The sequence below is a fragment of the Pezoporus occidentalis genome, unplaced genomic scaffold, assembly GCF_034315485.1.
Source record: "Pezoporus occidentalis ecotype Australia unplaced genomic scaffold, CSIRO_AGI_Poc_V1 ctg101, whole genome shotgun sequence".
Classification (NCBI taxonomy): domain Eukaryota; kingdom Metazoa; phylum Chordata; class Aves; order Psittaciformes; family Psittacidae; genus Pezoporus; species Pezoporus occidentalis.
This window is the reverse complement of record NW_026912791.1, coordinates 393,382-419,052: the sequence shown is the minus strand read 5'-3', so window position 1 is coordinate 419,052 and position 25,671 is coordinate 393,382. Positions and strand designations below refer to the sequence as shown.

Below are 25,671 nucleotides of genomic sequence, written 5' to 3'. Positions count from 1 at the left end.
TTTCAGCTTTTGTCTCCTTCCCTGTGTATTAGTTCCTACAAGGTAGGAGAAATAACAAAAACACCTTCTGTCACCCCTAGAGGCTGGTGAGATTTCATCCAGGAGTATGTGTGCTACTGTTGATCGTATTTTCAGTACCCAGTACCACCACAATCAATGGCAATAATAGAAGATGCTCAAAAAGCAGGTGGAGGCTCTGAGCCAAACACCAAATGACAAACTGTTATGTATGTATTGAAGGTGGACTGGGGAGACAGAAAACCTCAGAAAAAAACCCCACACCCAAATAAGCAAATAGAAAGTACAGGATTAAGGATCATACCTTCCCATCTCCTGAATAAATGGCTTAGATGAAAAATGTGTTTCAGCATATTTTTCTTTGTTGCAAGACACCTTCTACTGAACTAATGGGAAGCTCAGAGGCTTCTTTCTCAATCACTACTGTGTTAAGATAAACATCTTAACAGGGTGAGAGGTCCTGGGTGTATAAGGAGAGCAGGATTAGAAAGGTGTATGAAATGTTTGTTTTAGAAAAAGGCTGGTTTAGATTGAAGATTAGATTTGTAATTGAATCATAGGCTCCTAGAAAATCTCAAGTTGGAAGGGACCCATAAGGATCATTGAGTCCAACTTCCTGCTTCTCACAGGAATCAACTGCTCCTTGAGAGCTTTCACCCTTTTGGTCACCTTCCTCTGAACGCACTCTGATAGTTGATGTCCTTGTGCTGAGGCACCCAAAAGCTGCACACTGTATTTGAGTTGGGGCTGTGCCAGTGCAGTGTAGAGTGGGACAATCGCTTCGCTTGGCCAGCTAGCGATGCTGTGCTTGATGCATTGCAGCATATTGGTTGGCCCTTTGGCTGCAAAGGCACACTGTTGATTCATATTCAACTTGACATTAGTCCAAACCCTGTGCTTCCATAGTTCATGAAAATGTGGTACCACTGTGAATTTCATTTCACTTGGAGCTTTACCACACTTACAATCTCTTTTTTGAGGCTATAAACCTTTGAGATGGTAGTATCCAGAGAGGGGGCTAGTAGTGAAATTCATGCTCTTTTTTTTTTTTTTTCCCACTTCTGGTTGGTGCTGTGCTTAAAAAAGACATTACAGACTTCACAGGGTTTGCTTTCATATGCTGTCAGGCGCTATAGCTGGTTATTATAGGAAACAGACCCAAGACCTTTCTGGTGAGAGTAGAGCTGTGGGAGGTGGGAGTGTGAGGGTCCAGTTATTCTCTCTCCCCTTTCTCTTTGAATAGGATCTGTTTTCAGAAAGTTGTTTAGTGGCAAGAGGGAAACTGCATTTAGTGCCATTACTGCACAGATGGTGGTGGAGATCATAGAGCAGGAGACTTAATGAGGTGTTGTGTACTTAAATAGCCACTCACAAAAATCACTTTCTGACCTCGAGAGGCACTATGGATTTGTAGGTTTGTTGGTGCATGTGATGGACAAAGCTAATAGCTTTAGGAAAAAATCTGATAAAAAGGAAGATATCTCAATTACAGATTTGCTGCATGTTTTTCTTTTGTATTAACACTAGTTTCTGGTTTGGGTAGTTGCTTGGCACTTCATGTAAAACATTTTTTGCGCTAAAAAAATGGAGGTGGAGTTTGGAAAGCTTGTTTTTTGTATAGCTTTGTTTCCTATGGTATGAGCAGAAATCGGTACAGGAAAAGATTTATGTGTAACTGAGTGATTCAAATTTAAATTCATATAGCAATAGTGGTAGGCTTTTAGAGAAAATAAAGTCGTTTTACCGTTTTTGAATCCTGTGAAAAAAAAACCACCCTGAATTTAAGCAACATATTTTTTTCATTTGAATTTTTATAGCTCTTTCTGTTGATCCAATCTGTAATAAGGAGACTTTTTTTTCTACAGAGTACCCTTTAAAATAGATTTGAATTCAAATTTTATTGAAACAGCACAGTACAAAAATATGATATATGACTTGGTTTTAGGTAAAAGCTTCCTTCTTCAAGGGAAGTTAATTTTATTGAAGGGAAGTCTTTTGCAACCTGTGGTGAGGACCACTAGATGCTTTTAGCTAGTAAAGGAAGGCAGTAATGGGTGTCAGTATGGGCATCAATAGTAATCAAAAGCAAGACTACTTAAGTATTACACATCACTTTTAGTATATTGAACATTTTACAGGTGTTAATAAAATCAAGCACTTGGATTGTTCACATTTCATTCCATTATGACGGGATTTAGAAAGTGACCAGGAAGAAAAATGTCCCTGAATACTCTTCTTAGAGCTGTGTATCTGCAGAAAAACTGGGAATCATGTTACATATGACTTCTGCCTTTTTAACTTGTAGATCCCATTTTCCTTGATAGACTAGTCTGTGAAGATAAAACCCATACTTTTAACCGAGAAAAAAAATAAAGCTGATCTTACAGTTTGTGCTTTTTTTTTGTTTTTTTTTCTTCTGATTTCCATAAGCTGAATCTGAAATGCAGAGATATATTTATTTCTCAAAGTGCATTTCTCAAATGCATCCTCTTAGTATATTTATTACTTCAATGTCTTGTTACTGAATAAACTAGAGTTAGATATTTGGAAGATATCAATTAGTGATATATGAATCATTCCTTGTTTTTTCTTTACTAGGGCTTAATCAAGCCCTCTTCTAAGAAATAGTAAAGGTAAAATTTTTAGCTTCATGTAATACTTGGATGTGTTTGTCAATGAATCTCATTCACATTTAAATTATGGGAGACACCTGCATCTTTGGAAGCTGCATGAGATAATTGCTTGCACTGAAATGAAGAAAGACTAAAGCTTCAAGCTTATGAGTAGGTTCTGTAAAACACAGCTTGTGTATAGTGTAAAGTGTGACAACCTGCTTTGATGAGCTGTTTGATCTTTATGCTGCTTCAAACTAATGGAATAATTTATGTAAAATTTAGAAGAAAAAACCCTGGAGTTCTAGGCCCTCAAATAAAGTTACCAGATTATTATAAAGTTGCAAGATATAAGCAAAAGGCATGGTTGGTTTCCACCTCTTTTTGAGATTGAAATTTCCATATTAGCATTAATTAATTAATTAATTATTACTGATCATTGCCAACTTCTGGTCCCTTGAAGATTAGGCAAAATAAAACTCAATACTCTGTGATGATTTTAACAATTGTTATCCTTTAATTTGTTTCTTACTATTACTTAATTTTAGAAAAAGAGCTAAGAAGTTTAATTGACCTATCCTTTCACTTCTATTCTTTATCTGTCCTGATCAGTGGGCAGTAACTGCTTGCTATATCATGCATAAATTATAGAGAGAGTGACTATTCATAGGTAGCATATTTGTGTGACATATGCAGTATTTGCTGGTTGGATAAATCTTGAATCCCAAAACAGCAAATTCCTGAGATGGAACAAGCACTTCACCTGTGCAACTAGTGCAACTCTGCAAGGCCTTCTAATAATTCACGCCTCTGAGGAAACGAGCTGCTGTTCTCGTTTAGGAAATGACCTGTCAGAGTAGGAGCTCCATCTGTAAGTTTTGGTACAGGCAGACTCAATCCTGCCAGGAGCATAAAGACTTAGATATAATTCTTTGTGTTATGAGAGCCAAGAATGGACACAATGTATCTTTATTTCCTAGCAGTCCAGCTTCTGATTGCCCATAAAGGCTATGTTCAATGTCATAGTCATGCATCAGTTCCTAGCAGTGCATCACTGGTACTCACAGAAAAAGGAGGTGGTGATCTCTGTGACAATTATTCCTGTTGCATAAAATGATGAGGTTAAGTCAAAGAGAATTCACTGGGCCTGTTCTCATTCTCTATGGCCTAAAAAAGCAAACCATTAATGAAACTTTAGTATGAAAGTCAAACAAAAATTTAGCTTTCCTCTCTTCTCTGCCTTAGATTTCAGTCTGTATCTATGAAATTGCAGGAACTGGTATGTTTGTTTGCATCAAAAATGTATCAGCTGCTGTATTGGTAGTCTACAAGTACTAGCTTTGGATTATTCGAATGCCAATATTTAGTGTCTGAGAAGTGACACAAAACTATATTATCTAAAATTATCTACAAGGAATTTTTCTTCTTTTAGGTTAAAAACTTTTCTGTATTAATCAATTATGCAAGGAAGTAATGAGATTCAGATTACACACAATTTTTCCATAGCAGTAAGTGATGAATGAGGTTTTAGCAACTTGATTAAATACTAGCACTTACACATTTCTTACAGTGTGACATGACTGGTCCTTTAGGGGAAAATGTTTAGTTTAATAGAATTATTACAAAGTATTCACTAAAACTGTTGTTTTGCAGTTAAATCTGCTGTATATATTTCCTCCAGATTCCTGCACATTTGTGTGCTCTCTGAATCATTCCCCCTGAAAAGTTCTTCCAGCCTGAAAGCTGCATTACACTCTGTAATCTCTGTGGTGAGAGGTGTTGTATGTTATTAAGTATTTTTAATTACTTATTGGCTGACCTGCTGTTCCTCAAATATTTATCTGCTGCAGACTAGAATTTAATTTCCTACGTCAGTAAAGGCTTAGATGTGACTTTACATCATACAGAGAGCTGCCTTTAATTCACTGTGATTTCCTTTATAATTTTAATACTATAACAGTAAACAATACTACCCTTAAATCAAAAAAGGCCTTAGAGATGACTGGTTTGTCCAATTTGGCAGTTAACAGAATGATTCTCTAGCATTCTTCAAATTGTCATTGATCCATGTGTTTTGTGATATTACAAATAGTTATATTTGTGAATAGCTCAGTTATTTTTGTTCTGCTGTCTCCCTCCTTCATCTTTTATCCTGTTGACTATAAAACCGTCTAAAAAATCATTAATCTCTTTATAAAGTTACAATTGCAAATAAATTCTATTTGGCAGGCTCAGTGTTGAGGAAGGTTAACAATTCCTACACAATATTAATAATATGTTATTTAGCGTAAAATAGAAACCACGACTGCTTAAGACTGTTCCTCCCATGTGAAAATATTTGATTCTAACCAAATCTGAAATTCCTGTCACCAAGTTTTCTAAGGAGTTCTGCACTTCAAGGGGGGGAGTAGTTAATTCCTTTATGCAAGGACCTAGATTCCAGTTTTGGAGTAGTTAGAATATCTTGTGCTTAGAGTCTCTGTCCCTTAAGCTGTACAATGCCTTTCCTAATCCATGGAGATTTTTGTGATCTTGGGGCATTGGAGAGGTGATTTTGAGCAGCAGTTTTAGTCGCTGATGCTAGCTGAATTCCTATCCTGTAATAAACAGAAGAGGGGAAGAATTTCCTTTCAACAATCCAGTCTGCATTTTTTTCGGATGCCTCTGATACTAACAAGTAAGAACATATCATGGAGGTAGTATAATGAAAGAAAGTGTACTGTTCGCTATGAGAGGAAAGCCTTCTCTTTTGTAATTGAGCAGGATGGAGAGAAGTATGCCACTGAAAAGATTTTTCAAAATTTAATTTTATTGACAAAGCAGTTTGATACTTTTTTTAAATATATTCTATTTGTATATATCTTATAGTGAAATAAACCTTCTACTTTGGAACCTTTGAATGATGTTGAATATTCCTGGCAAAGAATAGTTTTTGCTGTAGTTTTCTTATTTGAGATTTTACCATGTAATTATTTTGCAAAGCTACTCACATAGTTTAAATCATATAGATCATAAAATATTTGCTGATGATTCTTCTTTTAAAATTGGGTACAATCAAGTGCATTATTTTTCAATGTATTTTTCATTTTTTCAGAGTAGTAAAATTAGTCCCTAGAGGTGATGATTGAGAAACTTGAAATGGAGTTGGGTTTTACTTCATGTTAACAACAACAAAATTATAAGCAATCAGCTAAAGTACTTCCTGTAATCAAAATAAATAACTTAGGTAATTTCCCCACTGTTGATTTTTTTTTTTCTTTTCCCCCTTAATTTTTAAGACCTTTTTCTCACATTCGTGATGCACTTTGAGCCTTTTGGATTGTAATGAATCACATATCATCACAAAAATGAGTGAAGTATGAAGACAGTAGGTGAAATATTGTCTTTATTTCTTTTTCAGGTTTTTTACTGAATATATATATTTAAAATGCTTTGTCATCTTTGACAGCAATTTCTCCTGGATTAATCAGTCAATAGGTTGTAGGTAATATGGAAGTGTTCATTTCATGATAATGTCAATTTTATTTTCAATTATATGCTTTCTTTTATTTATCTTCTATTCAGTGGGAAGAAACAAAATGCATGCATCTTTCTACTCTTCTTTGTCCTTTTCCATTAAGGATCTCTTCCCTTTCTATAGTTTTGATAACTCATATGCTTTGGTTGTTTGTTTTTTTTTTTGAGGTTTAGTTTCTATTATATTGAAGATTAGTGACCTCATATGGCTACCCTAAACTTCTTTTAAAAATATATATTGAAAGAATTCGCTACAATATTTGAACTACAGAGAAGACAGGTAAAGAATAATATTCTGTCTTACATACTAATTGTCTAATCGTAAAATCATAGAATAGTTAGGGTTGGAAAGGACCTTAAGATCATCTAGCTCCACCCACTCACCCTCCCTGCCATGGGCAGGGACACCTCACACTAAACCATGTCACCCAAGGCTCTGTCTAACCTGGCCTTGAACACTGCCAAGAATGGAGCATTCACAACTTCCTTGGGCAACCCATTCCAATGCCTCACCACCCTCACAGTAATGAGCTTCTTCATTATATCTAACCTAAACTTTCCCTGTTTAAGCCCGTTGCCCCTTGTCCTATCACTGCAGTCCCTAATGAAGAGTCACTCTCCAGCATCCTTGCAGGCCTCTTTCAGATACTGGATCTGCCTGGCATACCTATTTTGACATTTATGTAGGGACCACTGAATAGTGACATGTCTGCTTTCCTTTAAACTTAGTGTCCCCATTAATAAAATGAAGTCATATAATCATAGAATAGTTAGGTTTTGAAAGGACCTTAAGATCATCTAGTTCCAACACCCCTGCCATGGGCAGGGGTACTTCACACTAGACCACGTCACTCAAAGCTCTGTCCACCCTGGCCTTGAACACTGCCAGGGGATGGAGCTTTCACAACTTCCTTCAGCGGCCTATGCCAATGCTTCACCACCTTGTTTACCATATTATCTGCTACCTTATAATTGAACAAGGTATTCAGGGACTATTTAAATGTGCTAATTTGGTCTTTGTATAGGAAATTAATAAATAATGCTCTGACTGTAAAAAAGGAAACTAAATTTATGGATAGATGTTAGTTGGACAATTTGTGAAATATTTTCAGTGAATACTGTACATCAGTGACTTGCCCTGTTTTAGTTTTTTATGTATTGCAGTGAGTTAACTTGCTATATAGTTTTATGACAAGTTCACTGCTTATTTCTATAAATGTGGTCTGATATAAAATGGGAAGTAACAAAGGAAAACTGAAGTATTTATTTCTATGAATAAATGTAAATGAAATTATTCATAAAAACTTCTGAACATTTAGTCAAATCTTATGTAACTATTTCTGTGAACTGTTGTTAACTTTAATGAGGAATCATAAGTTACTGAAAAAACACCTTATTTGTCCTCTTGAATGCATGCATGTTTATAATGACTTTTTATCATCTGTTTTTACTTATCTGGTATCATTATTAAGACTAAGCTTTTTCATTCCACTGTAATGCTTGGACTTCCTCATTGCTTCCCTCTTACACTTCCATCTTGTAAATTTAGTTATTTTGTATAGCTAGTCTAACAATCTTTACCAGTATGTTTTTTGTGTCTTGCTTTATGATTCCTTACACTATACCTGCATCATCTGCCATTTGTGTAATACCAAAACACTTAAAATCCTAAATGTATTTGTCTTTATAAGGTCCCTATGCAACAGAATCAACTGTTTTTCTGTAGCTGTTATGTAGAGAGTCTGAGGACTTTAAAAATTTGGTGGCAGAATAGGGGCTTCAACATGTCTCCCAGTTCTAGCATGGAAATCAGTCAACCAGCTTTCCAGTTATTCAGAAATTGCTTTACATCAATGAAGGTGTTAAATTGTAACACCTCAATTAGCATGTCTACATTTTTGAACTTTGAACTGAGTCATCTTATTTAGATTTTGGATAACGTGGGTATCTCTGTTCTGTATTCTTAAGTGAGAGCCATACCCAGGAACACTTCCTTAATTTCACGTATTTTATGTTGTTTGTGGGATCATGGCTGGAATACATTATTTTACTAATCTAGTTTCCCTTGGCTCTCAGGTCAAGGTTTTAGAATTAATTCCTCTATTGCAGGAGTTTTTGTCAGTCAAACAATGACATGAAAAAGAGATTTTATACATGTGACCCATACCAGAAATGTGAAGGGCACAGGAAAAAAAAGTATCTGTCAGGATTACTGGAGTTATGCATAAATGCCATAGAGAAGCTGGTCACTGGTAAAAAAAGGGAATGTAAAAGGGAATCTAAAAAGGAAAGTCTTGGAACCTAGACTCTTCACAGTGAAGTATTTGTTTTTTTTTTCCGATCAGCACAAAAAGTAAGGTTCTGCTTGTAAGGACTGGCAAGGAGCTTCTCAGAATTTCTGCAGGAATGCAGAAAACAAGAAGTCTCATAAGAGTTTACCATCTCAGTCTTAAGCTAATAAGAAAACTTTTGTAATCTATTTTGGGCTTAATTTGCCTTAACCTGCCAAATTTGCAAACACTAAATTACATAGGTTGTGAGTATTTTATGAAAGCAAAATGCTTGGCTATTTCGTCAGCCATGTTTTCCACAGATCATTCTGTTTCCTTTTATTTAGTGAGAGGAATAATGTTTTTCTGGGTATCAATAATTGACGCTTTGAACTAGCCAAACCGTAGCTGCAGTGTAATAGTTGATGTCAATGTAACCTAATATTGACTAAGACCTAATATTCAAAGAAATGTTGTGGATAGGCCTGTTTAGAGGGTGTAGTTCTTAGTTCACATTTAGTTCTCTTAGCCTTTGCTTTCCCGTTCCTGTAAGACTGACTGTTTTCAAAGAGGTTTGTAAATCTCCATACAACTGTTTATTTCTCACATTCTCATCTGTTTTGTTTACTGTTATTCTAGTCAAATCCTGTGTTTTCTACAGTGTGGTAGAACAGGTGAACAACTGCTTCAGGTTTCTTTGTTTTGATTGTTTTTAACACTGGATGAACTGGTACTTACTATTTATTAAGAGGAGGGCTACAGATGTTAACTTTACCTGATGGAGAACATCTGCTCTGGCAATGTATTCAGTTACCTGCTGTCTTGACATACACTGTACATTGCCAAGCTACTAAGAATGCAGCATAGTATTATGGTTTTATACAGATTTAAGACCGCTGTTCAGAGTTATCAGAATGGTGATAGAATGTATCAAGAGCATGTCATTGAATTACTGGTAGAAGTCTAGTAATTTTAAACTCGATGTTTTAGAGGTCTTAACAGAAACATATGCAAAACTATTCCTCTTCACATCATCTGTTGGTGGCTTTGGGGAAGCAGATGGATGAAAAGGAAAGGAACATAACCAGAGATTTCCAGTGTGTAAGACTGGACAGTATGAAAGTGTTACTGATCTGATACAAAAAATTTCTTAACGCGCAGAGTCTAGGAATGCAATGCTATTAATTGAGGGGCAGTTAACAGAGATAACATTTCAAGTTGCTGGCATCATCATCTAAAGTAATTCTTCCCTAACTTCCCCAAGCTATGTTTTATTACTGTATTAGTACTGCTTCAGAACAGGTGCAACTGCTGTTCTGGCAGGCCCTTTCTCATCTCATCTCATGTTCTCTAGGCTGGTACTGGGCTTGCTCTGTTGGTATTACTGTTGCTTAAACATATGCTTAAATCGAGCACACTGCTTCCTCTTGTATGATGTGGGTGTGACTGATGCCCTGTTATTATAGGAAATATATATTTCACGAAATACACTGCTTCTCACTTCATATACATGAATGTTCTTGTCATCAAGTAATTAAAATAAGAAACTTTGTGAAGCAACAGGTAGGCAGAGTGGATAGAGGTAGTATTACCTTACTTGTAGCAGCTAAGCCTGTAAATGATTAAACAATTACTGTCACTGTCAGGTTATTTTTTCAAGGTTGTGGTGTTGGTTACTCAGTGCTTTGAGGTGAACAAATAGGAATGGAATGGGACTACAGAGTTAATAACAGGACTGATTTGTACACAATGTGAATGAAAACAGCCTTTTTGAATCTCCTTTAGTGATATCTGCACAATTGTATAATGACTTGGGAATAAACTTTTCTTAATATTTAACTGCCTGTTTAGTAAGCTCAGAAGCTAGCAGTGTAGATGAAAAATAGAAAGTATCCCAACTGAATACAAATATTATATAACAGCAACTAATCTGCATATTAATTAGAGGTGCAGAAATGGCAAGAGTTAGGCTTGAAATGTAGTCAATGATGTGAGTCTGCTCCAAATGATACTTGGCAGGGGATGATTGTTCTAGTTATATTTTAATTAAGAAATAATATGGATGGGAGATTTTAGTGGATTTAACTAAATGATATAAATGCAGAAATACAACTGTACAATTGTATTACAGACTTTAATACCTTCAGAGAATCAAATATTGAATAGATCTGTTACATCTTACTGCTCTATTTTATTGGCAACCAAAAGTCAATATAGCAAAAAGAACTCTGTGGTATTTGTGTTTTGAAAATACAAAAGCTAGTTTTCAACCAAGTGAATTGTGTACTAGGAAATTTTATTTGTATAATTGTGAATAATCATGTATTTAAAATTCAGTTTGTTATCTTGACAAGAAGGTTGGGGGTTATGTAAGGAGTATGTAAACAGTAGCAGAATTTTCCGACTTTGATACTTAAAAGTTCACTACCATAAAACAAACTTTTCCATTCAGCTCTTTGTTTAATGATCACTAGTTCTGTGACTTCCTATGCCAAAATCCATGACTATGAATCTTTTTAGCAAGGTATGCATCCCTGACATTTTAAATAGGGGTTTTGGGTACAAAAATCAAGGGCTGCGGTTTCATCCTTGCTCTGGCAATGACTTCTCTGATGACTGAGTGAGTCACTTAATCACCATCTCAGTGTCTTATCTGAGGGAAAGAAGTAATTGCATCTCCTTTACTATGAAAACCACATCGATAGTATCTTGGAATGGTTTGGGTTGGAGGGGACCTTAAAGTTCATCTAGTTCCAAGCTCCCTGCATGAGCAGACACATGTCCCACTAGACCAAGGTGCTCAAGGCCCATTCAGCCTGGTTTTGAACACTTCCACGGATGGGGCAACCACAGGTCCTCTGGGCAACCTGTTCCAGTGTCTCACAACTCTCACAGTGAAGAATTTCTTCCTTGTATCTAACCTGAACTTCCTCTGTTTAAACCCATTACCCCTTGTCCTATCGCTACAGTCCTTGATGAAGAGTCCCTCTCTGGCATCCTTATAGTCCCCTTTCAGATACTGGAGGGCTGCTATGAGGTCTCCATGCAGGATTCTCTTCTCCAGGCCTTGTATAAAAGCCCACTGTGTTATGGTGAGGACCTTTCAGTAGAATCTGGCATGTACAATATGAAAGACAAGCTCTAACAGTTACAAAAAGCAGACAGAATGTGGGAAGAGAGAAGTAAATGCCATGTCAGTAGCTGTCAGGGCATTGTGGCGCTTAGGGGCTCTCTGCAGGCTGGGGATGGCGAGGCTGGCTAGGAGCCTTGTCGCACTGCCCCAGCTAAGGAGTGGGGCAGCTTGGGCCTCAGGAAACTCCTTAGGGCTAGGCTGGGCCCAGCCTGGGACGTGAGCCTGTGAGTAAGGACAAGAATCAGGCCCAGTCAGGGGAACCAGCCACGTGTTGGCTGAGCTGGTGGGTCCAGCTCAGCAGGGCCTGTGGCTGGTAGGACAGGGCTGTGGGGAGCTGGTGGCCCTGGGCTTGGCTTAAATGGCATCCTGGGCAACAGGCAGGGTGTGAGGAGACTCTGGTGAGAGCGATGAGGGTCAGTGAGGCCTGTGGATGCCCTCAGGGCCTTGGAGATGTGTCTAGGAAAAATCCAGGTTAGGTTTCTCCTTCCTTGTTTATATTTGAAACACTGATGATGGTAATTTCTTTGGGGCTGATCTGAATAGCCCCATGAAATGAGTCACAAATTATCCCTATTTAAGCATTACTCTTCTGGAAACATCACTGTCCTAAGCATTGAGCTCGTTTCTTTAAGTGTGCCCTGCAGTACTCGTCTTTTGATGCTGAGTGCAAAACATCTGATTCACTGTAGCTAAATTTGCCAGGAAATGATGTCCAGTTATGCAAATACAAAGTAGCTTTTATCTTCTGTCTGGTTATTTGCTTAGGAAGTACTGAATTACTGTTGCAACTCTGAATAATTTGTTGCGGTTGATATAGCCACATTATGCACTGTGCTATAATTGCTAGTAGAGAAGATAGAGCCCACATAGAGTCTAACAGAGAATAATCTGATAAGCTAATTGAGTGGCAATACTGAGATTCTCTAAAAATAACTGTTGGTCTCCGTGTTACATTTTTAGTGTTACTCTGCTGTCCCTTGCTGACAGATTCAGTGTGACTGCTTTGTTAGTTCAGTACTGCTCTCGGGAAATGCCCTTATGTTTATGTCCATCTGTGTCCTTTAGATAGACTCACAGCTACGTGTTTTGACCTTGATGTTAGTAACAATCACTGAACCTGTGTCAAACATCCATTGCTTGTATAATGGATATCTAAAAGGGAATTAATGGCAATTAATTTCCTGCTTAGTGACTTATAGGCAAATAATCTATAAATAAGATGTTTCAAGCTGTTGGTCCATACAGAGTGCTTGAAGAACTAATGTAAATCTATGGGTACAGTTCAAGTGCTTAGTATTTGCCTCAGCATCGAATTTTGCTGCCTCCCCTGTGCTTGTTTAGCATAACTCATCAAGTATTCAGGAAGTCATTACTGTTATGCTGTTACTGAAGACATGGGTTATGGCACAGTCTGATACTTTTCTTATAATATGTTTTAAACACTGTACAATCTAGGCTGGCTTTTCCTATCGTTTCCAGTGACTTTTTTTGTGCAGCATCCATGACTGTAGGACATGGCAGGCAGTTAGAGAGCACAACATCCTTACTGCAGCATTCATGCGAGACTGATGTGAATTCCAGTGCATGTGACTCATCAGTTAGCTTAGTGCAGCTGAGGCTCCTTTTTAATTTCTACTTCTCCATTCTACAAGAGTCACTTACTGACAGAAGAATTCCTGTGATATATTAAACACTTTCATTGAAACATTGGCTCACGGATAGTGTGGAAGCTCCCTGCAGATTCTCTATGGTGTATTTTGTTCCCTTCACACTCGATAATTATTGTCTTGTGACATTGTACTTCTCAGTGAAGGTTTGCTCAGGTAATTAATTCTAGTGATAGTAAATTAAAGTTGTACATAGATTATGTTGTTACCTAGTATGAATTGGTTTGAACTAATACATCAAAAGGTTCTTTAGTGTATGTGTGAAAAACTCATTTATATGTAGCTCTAAAATTGCATATATAGCTCTTACATACATAGGGACTGTATACACAGGTTGCATACATAGGGACTGTAGTGATAAGACAAGGGATAACAGGTTCAAATTTAAACAGGGAAAGTTTAGGTTAGGTATAATGAAGAAGTTCTTTACTGTGAGGGTGGTGAGGCACTGGAATGGGTTGCCCAAGGAAGCTGTGCATGTTCCATCCCTGGCAGTGTTCAAGGCCAGGTTGGACAGAGCCTTGGGTGAGATGGTTTTGTGTGAGGTGTCCCTGTCCACGGCAGGGGGGTTGGAACTGGATGATCTTAAGGTCCTTTCCAACCCTAACTATTCTATGATTCTGTGATTCTTTTGGCAAATATGCTCCTTATATGGAAGAAAAGTACAGCCTATTGGATGCAAATATATGTTTTTAAGATGTAATGTTAAGGACAGTATTATTATCTAGTAGACAGTATGGAACCTGATAGAACATTTCTGTTTCTGTTATTTCTAAAGAAATGTGGCCAAGTAGGTGCTTAATTTCATCTAGCAGTAATCCAGGAAGGCTTATTTGCTTTTTTCAGGGTATTTGATAACCACAGCTGTACACTCACTTTCACTGTCAAATTGCTTAAAATTGACTAACCCAAATACTTTGCAGGAGGCCCAGAAGATCAATGGTGGTGGAGATACACAGGCAGATGGGGCCTGCAAGCCAACAGATGAAAAAGAGGAGAATGTGGCAGCAGAAGTGGGATGGATGACCTCCGTGAAGGATTGGGCAGGAGTCATGATATCTGCCCAGACATTAACTGGCAGAGTACTTGTAAGTTTTCTATGATTTTTTCTACATTCTTATTTTAAATAACCTCTTTTTAACAAACATTATATCCCAGCAGATATGGATTGGTTTGATTTTTGATTGGTTTGTTGCCTCAGTGCTAAATCAATCCCAATTTTCTCTTTTGGAAGTAAAATAGCAGACTAATTCCCACTGCAGGAGAAAAGCAGAGACATCAAGTAAGAGAGAAGCAGAGACAGCAAGTACGAAAAACTGACTTCCAGCCCAACCCCCAGACTATTTCAGTATTCTGGCACCATGATTCTGAGCTGTGCTACAAACACTGAGTTTAGTAATTTCGTATCATGTCACAAAAGTATAGGCCTATTTTGTCCAGAAGCAAAATTGTGCTAGCAAAAATGGAAGCCAACTTGGAAAATAGGCAGTGTTTGGAATGTAGGTAGTTGTCAGAAGTGCAAAACAAAGACAAGCTAGAATTGGCTATGCAGTGGGATTTATGGTACTTTCAATAGATTAGTAATGATTTTATGTTCTCTTTATTTTTTCTTAACTTAGGAAGTCCTTCAAACATGTGAACAATTATGTAGTAAATAGAGTCAGAAATTGCATATTGATAATATGTGGTTTAAATTTCCACTGAAAAAACTTTATAGTTTTCACTTAATTTGAATATGAATATTTTATAGCATTGTCAAATCATACTCAAATTGTCAAGTGTTTTCTCTGGGGTTCACTGCATTAAATGGTGTCTCCTGTGTGGTTTTGATTAGTTTCCTTGTTAGAATGCATGTACTTACAAACTAACAGCTCAAGTGATTTAAATCCGATTTGAAAGTCCTAAGAATCCCAGTGGGACTTTGAAACTAGTTTGGGTTAAACTGAAAGCAGAATTTTTGTCCTTGATTGTTTGCTTTGGGGAGGAGATATATTAGTGTTAGTCATTTCTGTTCTATACAGTAATTATTTGGGCAGAGGGAGGCAAAGGAGGGAAACCAAAAGAGGACGCACCTCCCAGTCTAGTCTTTTACACTGAAAATTTGAGGTGGCTCAGTTGCTACTGTCTAGTTTAATTCTGCGGGAATATTATTTTGATTTTTTTTTCTAAAAATACCTTTTGCCCATTTCCTAATGTTAAATGTTGTTTTATCAATATCTTGAAAGCATGCTTCATTGTTACAACTGTGTGACTTCTAAGTGAAACTGATATATTTATCATCTTACGAAAAGCAACATATTGATCTTTTGCATGTTTTCCTGACATCTTCAGCACTAAAATGACAAATCTTAAAGCCACACTTCTTATTCCAATTTAAGGTTTGAAGGCTAGAAATCACCCAAACCCATAGTCCTATGCTACCAGCTTTACAATCAGAAATTGGCATGTGTTGTTTTTACTGAGTTGTACGTGAGCACACATTCAAACAATCAAGGTCAAATCCTAAAATATTGAAGACATTTTACTGTGTATGATACTGGGAGAACTTGCACAATTCCATCTGATGATCTGGTTGTTACTTTTGGGTGTGTTTTTTGTTGTTTAGGTTTGTTGGTTGGTTGTTTTTTTTGTTTTACGATTTACTCTTGCATCTTATAAGGGACTATTTTTTTTCCAGAGTTTTTGTAGAGAGCTGGCCAACATCATCAGTCAGATTATTTCTGAGAGAATATTTATATTCTTTTCAAGGTATAATAGCAGGTAGTGTACACATCTGGGCTCATTAGTATGGGTAACCATCTGAGAAATAAGTAGTGTATGCAGTCATTTAATTTTACTCAGTTTAGAAAAGGAGGTGCATTTATTTTAATATAGCACTCATCAGTGTCAGGGTTTGAATTGACAGGATGTAATTTTTGGAGGACCATTTCCACTATGAACCTTGACTGTTCATTTTAATTTTACTTTATGGTTATATTTGCTAAAGGATAACTGCTTCAATGAACATTTGGCTAAAGAGAATATTCACATAATTTGAAGATATAAAATGTAGCTAAGTAATATTTTTGTCAAAATATGTTTTTTGAAAATACTATGACTTACTCATGAATTCTTACTAACGTAACACAGCCTGTTCCTGCCAGCTATTAGATTTCTGAATCAATGTTGAGATTTTTCATTTCTTTCTTTTTTTTTTTTTTTTTCTTTCCATGAAGAAGAGTGAACTGGTGGCTTTACAGGGGTATGAAATAAAAATTTCAGTGTGAGATACCTGCAGCTAAAGAAATGATAGTTATTTACACTCTGAGAATTTAAAATAAGATCAATCTTATACATCCAGGGTTTACAAAAGAAGTTTTAAAAGCGGTCTTCTGAAAATGGTGAACTCTTGGGAAATGAGTTGTAATTGACCTTCGTTTCAGCATAGTTACCTGAAGGCTTTTGTGTAACTGCTTCCTGGGTTTATTTGACAAGTGCAAGAGACAAATTACCTAAGTGTTGAGCAGATATCAGTGTAAAGTAGAATTTTATTTGTGTTTTCTGCTCATGGAAAAACCTCTCATTATTTCTACCTGGACAGTAATTTGCTCCAAAGAGAATATTAGTGGAATGTCAATTGTTTGTGGAACTGAAATGGAATATTTTTTTAGACCCCTCTCTACTGAAGTCTGTCACCATATCTTTGACATGTCTGGTAAAGCTTTTATTTCTTCCCCAGTAACCTTACAAACCAAGTTCCTAATTTATCGGATCAGTTTGTCCAGATGCTTTGTGAGTGTTGGAACAAATATTTTATATAGTTGCTGCTCCTCTGGTTACCTCTTTAGTATTTAAACTTCATGGCTACCCACAGGTAAAGAAATTAAAAGCCATCAGTATGGAAAATACAGGACAGAATTTATTTTTAGGGGTCACAGCTTCACATCTGTGTAGTTGTAGGACAAAATTGGACTTTTCCATTAACATAAGACCATTTGCCTGATTCTGTTGTAAAATCAAACATTTTTTCTTTAGACAATAGGTGCAAATCAGTAGGCAGCCTTTAAAATGCAGACTGGAAGACGATCTTCAACACTGTAGCTGTAGAACTAATCCAAAATGTAAAAGTTTTTTTGTTTTTTTTTTTTTTGTACTTTGAAACTAATTTTGGAAAAGATATTTTTCAAATCATGTGTTTCATTTCATCTGCTAGAAAGAAAGGGATGTTGCTTGTTATTGAAGATCTGATCATTCAACTCACTACAGATAGTTAGTGAAATTATTAAACCCATTCCCAAGAACAATAGAGGCTCTGAAATCTTTGAAACAGATGATTTCCCTCCACACTAGTTTTCTTAAAACAATTTAATTCATTGGTGGTTGTAGGAGAGGGAAGAGTTCTGTAACTGACGTAATCATCTCAGTCTCCTCTCCCATTCCATTGATAAAAGAGAAAGAATTAAGTTTAAAGTCTAAACAAAGAGAGGAGAAATTAAAACTTTCTCAAACCTTGAAATATGTTGCTTTTGACTTCAATTAAATGTTCTGTTTCAAATAAAAATGAATCAACCAATTTAAGTGTCTGAAGCTTTCTGTAAAACTTGTGAATGATGTCTGAGCATGCCAGCAGTATTTGCTGTGGAAAAGAACTGCAGGCTTGTCATTTAAATTTTGGCAGTAATTTTTACATACACGTTAGAGCTAACTAGGTGAAGCTAGTGGTAAGGGTATTTTGCAAATTAATCTCTGTATATAGAAAAAAGTCTCACACACTCTGTGGAAGTGATATTGAACACTGGAAGAATCACCTGTCTCTCTGGCACAGAAGCTTGTCATACTGGTGCTCTTCTGTAAAACTCAGTGCTTGTTTGCACCTACTCTTTCTATTTTTTTTTGAGCACAGAAAAGTTAGTGCTGCCGGTTTCAGCTCCTTAGAGTATCTCTGTATTAGTTCTATCAGAGAACTGTTAGGAAGCAGATTTCCATTTTTTTTTCAGTCTCTAGGAGTAATTTTAATTTGTTTCTGGGGAAGGAGCCTCATGAGAAACAAGAATGGGAAATTTACTTGCTAAATAATTAAACTATTTTGAAACCAATTTTGGAAATTTTTTCAAACCATTTGACCATCAGTTATTTTATCATGATGCCAGCTGCGTGTCTCATAGCATGTAATTCTTGTCTGTTAATGGTAGCACGATGAGATCGAATAGATGTTAAAGTGTCATGCACATGAAATTGTGCTAATATTACATTCTTACTGCTTTAGGAGCTAAATTCTACACTTGACATTTCAGAATTGGTTTATGCACAAAGGAATAGTCATACTACTCAGCTCTGTCTGAAGGGCAGGCTTTGGAGGAAGATGTTTGCAGTGTGATCCAGAATGTCATTCAGTTAGAAACCCTTTTGGTTTACTGAAGTAGGGCAGAAAACTGAGCTGGCTAGGCACGGTGCATACAGTTGTGTAGTCAGAATATCCTTTTTCTCCACGTTCTTTAAGTTTTAAAAGCACGACTGGAACTTAATGCTGTTGGTGGCACAGCGTTTGAAAATATGACATTTGCTTTTAAGGAACGCAGATGAAGATTTTACATACTTTTAAAAAATGTGTCCATATTAAATTGCATAAGCATATGATTTAAGAACATGCTAATTGAACTTATGCAGTTCTGTTTGCAGCTGATGTTGAATGGCATAAATGTAATAACAATAAAAGGAAACAATGCACTTCAAAGTAAATCTGTATTTCCCTGAACAGTTTTTAAGTGTTATATAATGCTGTAGATGGTGGAAATATCAGATAAAAATTTGTAAGCTAAGTTTCTTAAAGAACTGACGCATTCACAATAAATCTGAGGAATCAGGAAATTAAAGATGTTTATGAACTGATTTTGCTTCTTGAAATAACTTTTTTTTTAAGCATTTGAGTAAGAAGAGACTTCCTTAATTAGGTGAAGTGTTTACTAGATGAGGAAGTCATATATATATACATATACGCACACACATTGTTGAAGTTACCACAGTTCAATCTGTGGATAGTCCTTTAGACTGACAAAGAAAAATCATAATTTCAGTTGCAAATCCAGGAGATAAAATGGTAGAGCAAATTGTTCCATTTTTAACACGAACTGTATGATGAAAATGTTTTTAGATTGGGAGAAGCAAAAGAAAGGAAGAAAAGCCGTTTTTGGGGGTTGGGGCAATTAGAAGAAAAGAGGGGAGGGAAATTAGTGGCTGTAGTACATTAATTTATTACTATGTTATTTAATTAGAAGATCATTTAGATTCCTTTCTTAATGTTCTTAACACTAACTACATTGAAAAAATCTGAAGATGGGGAAGTGGTATATGAAGGTGCTTTCTTAAACTAACAAGTTACTGTAAGTTTCCCAGTATACATCAAAAATGAAGTAGAAATTTTCTGTAAGATCATTTGGTTGGAATGTATAATTGTTGCTACATTATCTTCATTTATAAAAGAAATAGAGCAATTATTTTTTTTTTCCCACAGTTCTGACTGTCCACATGTTCAGAGGCTGAAAAATGCAAGTCTTACAAATGTTTTGGCAAGATAGAACAGGGTTTTGAAGCTCGTGATAGAACCTGGAGCTAGCTTGGGACTTGTGACCCTGCTTGACGATTGATCTTATTTTCCAGGGTCTACATGTTACAGGTTCTGAGAAATTGGTGTCAGAACATTAGAACCATCCAGTGAACAGAGTACATTAAAGGTTTACTGTTGAAAGAGTTAGAGCCTTGACTTCTGAACAACTTGAAAATGCTGGAAGGCCTCACTGCTCAGTCAGGGAAAGATAAGAGTGACATCTTTCTGTGACTCTATGAAAATATAAGCCTTCAGGTTTTCTAATCTGCCTAAAATGATCACAGTTCTATTTAAGTCCATGTGGTACTGAAAGGCAACTAATTTGCAGAACTCTTGTTCAAACATTCTTAAGTGCAAGTCAGTTATTTTTACTTAGATGAGACAGGACTCGTCCATAAGTATGTCATAAAAACCGTATCAATTAAGAGTACCCTACAGGGAAAATAAATATGCATGATGCAATGGTATTAAAAGTACTGGTTGTTGGATGTTTTTTTGCATGTTTTTGTTCATTTGTTTGTTTGTTTGTTTTTTTTTAATTTACATTCAAGTGAATTGCTTGAGAGCTGATGGAGTGTTTTGAAAAAATACAAATAAGGAAAACATTTGGAGTTTTAAATATAGAAGTAATTATAGGAGATTTTCCTGTGAAAAAAGCAAGTGTGCTATATATACTGTGTGGTGTTTTTTTTTTTTCGGGGGGGGGGGGGGGGTGTGTTGTTTTTTTCTTTTTTTTCATGAAGGAGAGGATTCACATTCTTGTAACACTGAAAGGAGAAAAAAAAAAACCTCCGCCACCTCTTGCAATAAGTTACAGTTGCCTAGCAGCCAAAGTGAAATTTAGCAGCAGGAATTATGTGGGGTTTCTGCCTGCTTCCAAAGGCAGTTCTCTTATGACTTTAATGAGAATAGGTGCTCAAAGGATAATTTGGTACACTTGACAGATATGAATTTGGAGAGGACAGGTACATTTGTTATACATACAGATTTTTTCAGCAGTGTTCTTGACAGTATTAGCTATTTTACTAGATTTGCAAATCGTGAGCAACCTTGAGTATGCAACATCTGTGAATTTGAATATGGAGTTTAACAGGCTTTCTCAAGGATAAACAGAGCTCATAAATTTTCTTTTTCTTTCCCTTGTGGGACCCTGTCATCCTGGTGATGTCTTGCAACCAATCCTCTTGTGGAATCAACCTACCTATTTCTGTTCTTAGGATGCAGTTAATCTGAATAAGACTTTATTTAGACTAAAATGTATTAATTGACTTGACAATAGAAATTGAATGTTTTCTTCAGTGATTTAGTCTTTCATACTCAAAATATCCCAAGTCTTTTACAAATTAAACCTGATATTGGTTTTTCAGCAATAAAGCATGTGTGTTATTGGAGAAGAGGATTTGTTTTGTAGAGTGCTGGTTATGACATTTTTTCTTGTATATTTAAGGAAAGTTTAGTGTGGCCTATAAACTTCTCTAGTGAGGCAAAAATAACTACTGCTATATTTTCCCTTGCATTGTTCTCTAGGTTTCTGAACTAGAGAAGGGAGGCTTTCTCAGCCTCCAGGTCTGACTGCACAGGCAGGAACCACAGGGATGTTCCACATCCTCAGTGATTTGGGTTATGTGTTTGACAATTTTACTACTTAAATCTGTATATACCCACATCTTAAGTACTGTGTGAAGTCCTTATTTTTATAACTTGAGTGAAATAATAAAGGGCAAAGAAAGGCAACAAAAGCAATAAGGACACAAACCAGGTGCCTTAAGTGAAAAATTGCTAGAGTTCTCATTTTGTAAAAAAGACTGGTGTGGGATATAGTCAGCATTCACACAATAAGTGGGTGGATAATCTGTGCTGAATTTATTAGCCAGATACAGAAAATAAGGGTGACTTACAAAAGTTGTTGGAGATCAACTTATGGGAGGTTTTGTCTTTTTTTTTTTTTTAAAGTGGATTTTTTTGTTTGTTTGTTTACATGAGGATCAGTCAATGTCTGGATGTTTTAATTAATTTAATTTAGTTTTTATACAGGGAGACTGTGTAGACTCTGTCAACAGGTAAACTGCATTGGTCAAATGTGCAACAGATACCAAACAGCTATTACAGAGTATAGAAAGGGGTAGTCTCCCAAAATACCTATTCCAAAGACTGTATGAGTAGAATGGGCTGCAGAAAGTTACCATTCTTTCCTGTTATTCCTAAAAAGCATCTCTTATTAAACATGGTCAGAGTTTTGCCTCTGTTCTAGACAGGCAGTTAGACTGACTCTGAAGGTCATTTCTTTTTTTTTCTTTTTCTTTTTTTTTTCCCCCAAGTATTCTGAGATGGAAAGAGCTGCATATGCATTTTAGATTATAAATTATTACATCTGTATAAAAGTTTGCCTTTCCTCACCCTGGTTAACAAAGAAGAGAAATGTAAACACTAAGTGGCATAGTCTTCTCAAGTTAGGACATGTATATAAGACATAAACCTGTTGAGAATGTGCCTTTCAGTGTGTTAGTGTAACTGTTCAGACCCATTAATTGCAATTTTTTAAAGATTATAAACTGTTTGTTAAATTTTTTTATTTACATACTGTTCATGGGGAATAGTTTGGATTTCTCTCTATTGAGAAATGGACTCTTTAAAGTTATTTTTAATCTTTCATAGGCCTTGGTGGCACATAAATGAATCCAAGAGATGTGTTCTAGATTGCTTTAATCTCTTGTGACAGTGATGTGGGCTATTTCCAGGGTTTCCATAGGAATGGGAACAATGCTTCTCCCTTTGAGTTCATGAGATAATGATAATGGAATAGAGTAGGAAGTGTTGGGTAAATCGTGCTGGTTTCTATGGTAACTGCAGTTAGTTTAAGTTCCATTTATGCATTTTCTTTTTCAGAATATTTATTCAGAATATCTGTTATTGACAATAGCAAGGATTGTTTTGCAGAGTGGGCTTCTGTCTAAAGTCCTGTGAAAAGTTCTTTTAGTGTACATGTTTCTTTAGCACTGATCTATTCAGTTCTGTAGTGTAGCTGTAGCCTTTCTGGTTGTCACTACACCTTTAAGATAGCCACCTTGTGTTTGGTGAAACTGCTGTAATTTCAGTAAATCCTAAAGAAAAAAAAAGGCATAGTGGTTAAAATATTAATAATAAAAAAAGAACATGCTAATTTGTGAGTATAAGGCAACATCTAAGACCAAGATATTACTTTATTATCAGCTATGAGATTGAACTATGTCAAGAAAGGTGGCATCAACTTGCATTTAGTGTTAATATATACTAATCTTAAACCTTCTTTTCTGTTTGGTCTCTCATGAAGTATATGTTTAGTCAAACATTAACAGTATTTTTTCTCTTGAATTTTACCAGTTTTAAATGCTGCTAAGTGGGAATGTGTTGAGTGAGCATAAGATAGATATACATGCTAAAATAAAACCAAGAAAAGGATAAAAAGTATGTTTCATAAAAGAATGATATGTGCTATACTGAGAACTGGACTTAATTTGACTTAATTAGCTCAGGAAGTGGTGAGACAAAAAATTAAATGTATTCATCACGCATACAAGTAATGCATATTTAACCTTAGTTAAATTGCTATTTTTTAAAAGCCTTCTTGTAAATCAGATCTCAGTGTATTCTAATGTATGCAGTTTATGTCGTGTTTCACTCATTTTATAGCTGCTATTGTAGGAATTGCCTACTGTAAAGATATCTCAGAAACTTTGCTGCAGTGACTTCTGTGAGCTCCAGGTAGATTGCCATGCATGTAGAGTACATTCTGATATTATAATAAAGAATGCAACTTTTTCTACAGTGGGAATAAGCATATACTGCTAACATCTTTAACATCTACCACTTCCTTTTTTCTTTTTTTTTTTTTCTTCTTTTAAATTAAGGTATCTTCATTAAAATGAAGAATAGCAAACACATTTAAAATTCGTGTTGTGTCAAGCTTTGAATGGTATGATTATTTGGAGGAAGTCAAGAGCATGGTTAGTATTCAGACAGTTACAGCAAAACTTGCTTAGGGAAACTGCTGTTGTAGGGGTTGACTTTCACTATGCAAGTCTTTTTTGTTGAAAAATATTTGTAAGACTGTATTGCTATATTAATGTAAAACAAGTTAGGAAAAGTCCTTACTACTTCTTTATTAGATACAGCTGGAAGGAAAATACGTAAACACAGGAGCATTCTTTCTGATAATGCTGTGTTGCATCCTCATGATGAGAGTATGGTGCAGAGGAAGTTTGCCTTCCACCTAGGCTGCTGCCAATAGTCAGATATCAAACAAAAAATGTGGACACAACTGTTGCAAATAGAGCATATTTCCAAAACTCACCAGAGACAAATGGTTTCCCCTTAAGGCATTTAGTTTGTTCCCATGTAAAGAAAGGGCTGCTCTGATGATGCAGTTGATAATACTGTTTGTTTAATGTTTTTTTTTCTCATTGCATTTAGAGTATTTGTGCTCATAGTCAAATCACTGATATGATAATGAATATTTTTGAAGGTAAGTCTGAACTGCTCTTTGTGCTCCTTTGCAATTAATGATTTGTCTGTGCCTTCTCGTGAGCTGTAGAACTGCTGACTATGGACACGGAGAGAGGGGCTCACAAAACTTAATTGAGGCAGTGTAGGTATAGAATGGAAGAGGAAACATAATCTTTCTCTATTTCTAGGCCAAACTTCAAGAAAATCTCATTTCAAACAGTGTATTTTTTACTGCTTAGAATGGGAATGCCACATTAGGATCTAAGGTGAAAAGTGGAACCTTATCCTGCCTTGCATAGGCAGATACTCTTCACTGTGTGGAAACTAAGCCTTCCAGTTCTGTTAGATGCCCACAGTCCTCTCATTGAAAAACATGCAACTCCTACGTACTGTTAAAAAAACAATTTATGCCTGTCAGGGTAAAATCTAGCAAAAATTACTTCTGTAGAGATGAGTAGATTTAGTAAGGCATCTGATTGTTCTGATACACAAAATGTTATACTGTCATAAGCCTGCTGCAGAGGGTAGCATAATGCTAATCTTTTGCATGAAGATACATTGTTTTCTTTGTTATTGTCAGCCATTATATTTCATCCCATAACATGCATTCTGAAGGCACTGAGAAAGTATAGCCCAGTATCTTGGTAACAAGTGAGAATATATTGTCTGCATTCCTGTGTAAATGCAAAATGCTTGCATAATCTTTTTGAGCTTTCAAATTTTATAATTTGTCCTTTTAAGTCTGTTCTTCAAGGAAAGGGATGAATTATGACCTTGTGGCTTTGGTTTCCTCGGTTTTGATTTTTAAAATCTATCCTACCCACATAATGTAAGGTTAAAGCTTGCATAGAGAATTTTGAACTGAAAGAACCAACAGACCACAGCAGGTGATCTGTATGTGTTTTGGATGTCATTGGACTGGACAGTGTTGCAAGCTGCCATTTTTACTCCATGCTACAGTTTAGCAACCACGTATATGTAAACAGAGTGAGTAGTTGGATCATTTTGAGTTTGCTGTTGTAGAAGGCTGTGAAAAGCAACTAAGAAAATCAACCCAGCAGTTTGTAGGTTTACAGTGCATATTTGGTGTTTGTAACTACAACAGAAATTTTTTACGGGTCTCCAGACTGGAAAAGATTGTCAGCCACTGACTTAATCCATTGGAGGAGTCAGTTGGGCAGAAAACTCTCTTCTTTATGAAAACGTCAGCTACAGGATGTACAATAGATGGTACAGTCCACAGTAGTAGCTCTTAAATTTCTAAGCATTTTCTGTCACCATGGGAAAATAATGTGAGAAATGTGATTCAGTAAACTGAGCACAGGACTAGAAGTTTGACATGGTTTCTGTTCTCAGGTATAACAACAACTTAGGTGATTTTGAATGTGTA

The 25,671-nt window shown here is 36.1% G+C and overlaps 1 protein-coding gene across 37 annotated transcripts in view; it reads left to right on the top strand.

Moving 5' to 3' along the window:
• KCNMA1 (potassium calcium-activated channel subfamily M alpha 1) overlaps positions 1-25,671 on the top strand; it is a 485,636-nt gene that overhangs the window by 112,664 nt on the left and 347,301 nt on the right. For all 37 annotated transcript variants that reach the window (XM_062613051.1, XM_062613059.1, XM_062613013.1 and 34 more), the window contains one exon: positions 14,140-14,304. In XM_062613051.1, the coding sequence (XP_062469035.1) occupies positions 14,140-14,304 (165 nt within the window). The remainder of the gene's footprint in view (positions 1-14,139; positions 14,305-25,671) is intronic.